The following is a 4,708-nucleotide window of genomic DNA, read 5'->3' on the forward strand; positions in this document are numbered from 1 at the left end:
GCCACCACAGCACAGCGAGCGGTGAAAATGTCGGGAATTACTAAATGTGAGCACGAAATACATATTTCGAGAGCTCAATTTAGGCTTACAACGGGGTCACGTTGTATTAATTCGAAGGCTCAATTAAAGGAAAACGTGCTCACGTTTTATTAATTCGAGGGCTTAATTAAAGGAAAACGTGCTCACAAATTATCACGACCAGAAAAAATATAACTTTAAGTGAGCTCTCCCGGGCTCCGTATTAGGCTACGTGATTGGAAATGATGTTGCATCTTTATCCAGTAGCCATATTTCAAACTTGAACACTACAGTGAGTCCTTCTAATGAAAAGGGGATAATGGTATTCCAGATACCTGAGCCTTTGATGCAAAAAAAGGTCTAGAGTAGACTTTTACAAAAAGTAGGCTTCAGGTGCGACTCAACACACCCTAGAAATAGTTTTCAATAGCCTAGCACTGTCGTGTGCTGGCTGCTAATAAGCTACATGACGACCGAAACCGCCCTAATAGATTGGATTTAATGTTGACGTACATGTTATAAGATAGAATGCGTAACTGGTATACATTTGAATCACATAATTCCAACGCCAATTAAAGTGTTTTCCGGCATGATGAGGCCAAAATGACTTCCGAAATAGCTAACCTAGGAGATATGACGTCAGCTTGAATTGCCATGGAGATTTCTACGTATTACAATGAGGCGTTCTAGAACTGACAAAGTAGAACGTTCAATAAGTTCAGTAAAACGCCGTCTTTCATTTGTATTCACTTTGATTTCAGATTGCGATCGTTACTGCATGGTGAGAGCCCTACTCAACACAAATAATATTTTCCACCCATTGTTCTGGATGAAATTCAATTTGTAGCTACATCAACATTTAGAGTATGTTTTTCAACAAAGTCATTATAGAATTTTGGCTTTTATGAACTGCCTCATTAGGAAGATAAATAACTCTGCGTTTTCTGCGTCTAAAGTGTGATGCTAGCCTATGTAATGTAATGTAATGTAATGTGTAATGTAACCAAGTAGGCTTCTATCTTCTAGCTACCATTTTCACAAAGCTATGGATCATCAAACTGCGTTCTACATAGAGAACATTCAACATGACAATATTGTCAACCGTGGACTAACCACTGGGATTTTTGGGTAAGGCCTACCCAGCAGCCTTACCAATGATTCCTCAGCAAATTCTTTAGTGGATAACACAAATTCTTGTGTTATCCACTAAAGTATAACCATGTTTATTGTAAATGTGTCCATTATGCATTAACACTATCATGATATCTTTCCTTACAGGGACTCACCTGTATCTTTAAAGATGCAGGTTGAGACTGGTCAGTCTCCAGTCTCCATTCACAGTGGTTTCATTGAGATCAGTCATCATGCCCCTCAGGTACGATAACTTAGCCAAAGACAACCATGCCAGTAGGCCTATCAATTTCAATGGGAAAACAAAACATGAAAGCGACATATGTGACATTGTGAAAGACATATTTGGAATGGAGTGCATTTTTTATGTAATCCCAGATTAGACACGGTGTATGGGCAGCGGAGCCTTTCAGCTTTGTCAATCAGTATTCATATTTTAATTGTATCTGTTACAACAGACTGGATCTGAGGCAGACTTGGTTTCTCCACATATGGACGAAGCCAGTCTTCAGTCCTCTGGTGAATCAGGTAATTGTGTGACATTCGCATAAACTACAGTATGAATTTCCAAATGTAAAGTCATAGTACAAGCTTTCAAGTAACATTACTCTAGCCCAGTGTGGACTGGAGAGCATCATGTTAATGACCTACATCAGTTTAATCTCTCTAATAATGATCACAATTTAGCACTCTTCAGGGAGGGTGAATTGTTTAACTCTTATTCCATATCGCAATATTGTTCCCTTAGGCACAAACATGCCAGAATTCATCCACGACCAGTCCAGAAGGGATCAGTTCATCCAAGGAACTAAGAGTCCCATTCAGGTGTACTCTGTTAACCCAAAGGTCAACTCCTTCCCCATGGACAGTGAGTCATTTGCTGCGGTCCAAAACCTGGCGAATGAGTAAGTGTCCATTCTCATGCAAATATTCAGCTTGTCAAATTTCTCCCATCCTCACATGTACTTACCTACCTGTGTGTCCTAATCTGACAAAATGTAATACAAGACATATATGTTTTTTTTTTTTTGTACAGCAACTTTTTCAGCAGCCTCACTGGTTCCATCAAGAGGCTTGCTGTAGTGCAGCATTTCTTCATGGCTTGTCAGCGCTTGAGGAACCTCCGTAATGGATGTGCAAGTTTGAGAGTCCCCATCACCAGCCGTCAGCTTGCCAGGGCTGCAGTCTCCACCGGCATTCAAAGTTGTGGCCACATCAAGCAGACAGGCACCTCAGGATGTGCTGACCTGACCACAGCCATTGATGCCATGGAGACTGTCATGGAACGGATGGTCCTGAATCTAGATGATGCTGCCACCATCAGGGTGAAGATGGAGCAACTGCTGGCTAGTGGAGCTTTGAGGCCACTGACAGAGATGTTTGTGAATCGCCTTCGGCACATCCTTTCACAGTATGACTCAGCTGAGTCTGCTCAAAAGCCTTGCACGCCAATGTTGGGATCCACTTTCCTTCAAGAGAAGTATGTTTATGCCATAGTTGAGAGGACTTTGAAGCCTTTCCTTGGCCGGCTAATGGATGGCATCCTGGCACAGTTAAATGAAGCTTCTGAGGAGGGCACACCTTCTTCAACACCTAGATCTCATGCTGACCTTCATGGGGGTGACTTCAGTCTTTTGACCACTATGATGACTCAAGAGATCATGAACAAATTGTCTGGCACAATTTGTGCATCTGTGGAGAACTGCAAAGCCACTGCCTGCACAGAGGGAGAAGACACACCCACTGTGAGTGCTGAGGGAACCCATTACCATTCCCTGGTCAGTACAGTGTTGGTCCAGGTAATGAGAAGGATTGAACCCACCAGTGAGGACATGGCTGACTTCACAGCCTTCCACAGCGACCTCACTGAAAGGATCCTCTCAGGGTTTTGCTCTGCATCAGGCCTTTCGGGATACGAGGCTTATCCAGCTGTCAGGATTCAGAAGCTGTGCGATAATGTCTACATGGAACTTCTAAAGAACTTTCGCACCAAAGCCATGCTTCATGGGCTTCTGGTTTATCGGCAGCCTGTGCTGGGCACAGTCCTGACCAAGTCCTTGGTGAGGGAGCTTCTCCAGATGAGCCAGGAGGAAATGGATATTAAGGGGCCACAAGGAAGCCAGAGCTTCAGCTTCCTCCACAGACTTCAACCCAGTGGAACACTTCTGGAAGCCTTCAAGTCCCTCATCATCAAGGTAGGCTACAACAGCTTTTATAGTTCTTAACAAGTGCTAGTATGTACATACTAGAATATTCTGTCTTGGTCACTAATTATGTCATCAAATTCCCATTAGGATGCCCGGTGTGCGAGCAAAGTTCACCCCATGTCATCAGAAGTCACGGATGCTGTCACCTCCTGTTGTAAAAATGAGGGTAATTGTCTAGAAGATTGTCTGGTTAAAGATTTTAAGATCTCTATGGTTTAAATGATATCTTGATTCATAATCGAATGACTGAAATTTTGATATAAAATGCCCTGTTCCTCCTATGTACTACAGGTCAGACACCAGAGGAAATTCCCACTGCATCCTCCGCATATGCCCAAATGTTTTCTTAAAGATGCTAAAGACCATCTCCACAGTCTTGAACAAGTCCCGTGGGACTCTCAATTCAGCATACACTTCAACATAGAAACATGTATATTATGTATATTACTATTATGTATATTATGTATCAATAAATATTTTTGTAAATATTTTCATGCTGTGTGTTGATCCAGTGTGTCACATCATACACTCACTCACTATAGTAAGTACAGTACAGAGTATGTTTCACACGAGTCATTAGATGACTTTGAATAGACAACAGACTAATGAGTATTCAATGCGACATCTGCATGTATAATTTTATTAGGATTATGAAACAATGTCTCCAAGTTACTGTGGCATTTCAAATGTGGTCCATGTAAAGGTGTGGTCTGTATATATTTCAATTTTTCAATTTTATTGTGCTTATAGAGCGCCAAAACATTACACATGTATCATGGCGCTTTACAGATTAATCCTGATTTAGTGACAGAAAGTTCAAAATAGTCCAGCGTTGGAATTGTCCAGGGGAAAGGAGTTGTCAAGTGGTGGGTCGGCAGACGGGCCAGGAATCCAGGCAGAGTTGTCATAGGCAGGGGATGGGTCGCTAGGCTGTATGGGCCAGGAATCCAGATAGGGGGACAGTAATAGGGCAGTCAAGGATGGGACTTCAGATAAGATGGGTGAGATGAGGGCCAAGCACATGGATGGCTGATGACTGGTGATGATATACCTCACAAGTGAGGGACAGTAAGGGGAAAAAGAGAGATGTAGGGTGGGTTAGTATTACTGAAAATCAAAATGGTTAATGTCAATAAGTAATCAGTGGTAGTATATATTGTTACAGTATACCATAGTGAGAATAGGCAAGCAGCGGACAAAAGAGTTGGATGTTCAACCTGAGAGTGTGTGTTTATTACCCACAGAGTGCACACACACAAATGTGGGTGGTTAGGGGGTGGGGGGTGTTCCTCTGAAGGTGAAAAGTCTGATGGAGGATGTGCAGGTTCCTTGAGATCTAGCATCGTTTACTG

General features: G+C 42.4%; 1 protein-coding gene across 1 annotated transcript; it reads left to right on the forward strand.

Annotated features, from left to right (window-relative positions):
* Nucleotides 1-718: 718 nt before the first annotated feature.
* LOC125304994 lies at nucleotides 719-3,783 on the forward strand. The gene is made up of 8 exons (XM_048259574.1): nucleotides 719-799; nucleotides 1,045-1,146; nucleotides 1,297-1,393; nucleotides 1,608-1,677; nucleotides 1,898-2,054; nucleotides 2,186-3,344; nucleotides 3,444-3,522; nucleotides 3,648-3,783. Exons 2-8 carry the CDS (start codon nucleotides 1,064-1,066, stop codon nucleotides 3,704-3,706), a joined length of 1,704 nt encoding a protein of 567 aa, XP_048115531.1. The 5' UTR covers nucleotides 719-799; nucleotides 1,045-1,063; the 3' UTR covers nucleotides 3,707-3,783.
* The last annotated feature ends 925 nt before the right edge of the window (nucleotides 3,784-4,708 follow it).

This window comes from Alosa alosa, chromosome 12 (assembly GCF_017589495.1).
Source record: "Alosa alosa isolate M-15738 ecotype Scorff River chromosome 12, AALO_Geno_1.1, whole genome shotgun sequence".
NCBI lineage: Eukaryota > Metazoa > Chordata > Actinopteri > Clupeiformes > Clupeidae > Alosa > Alosa alosa.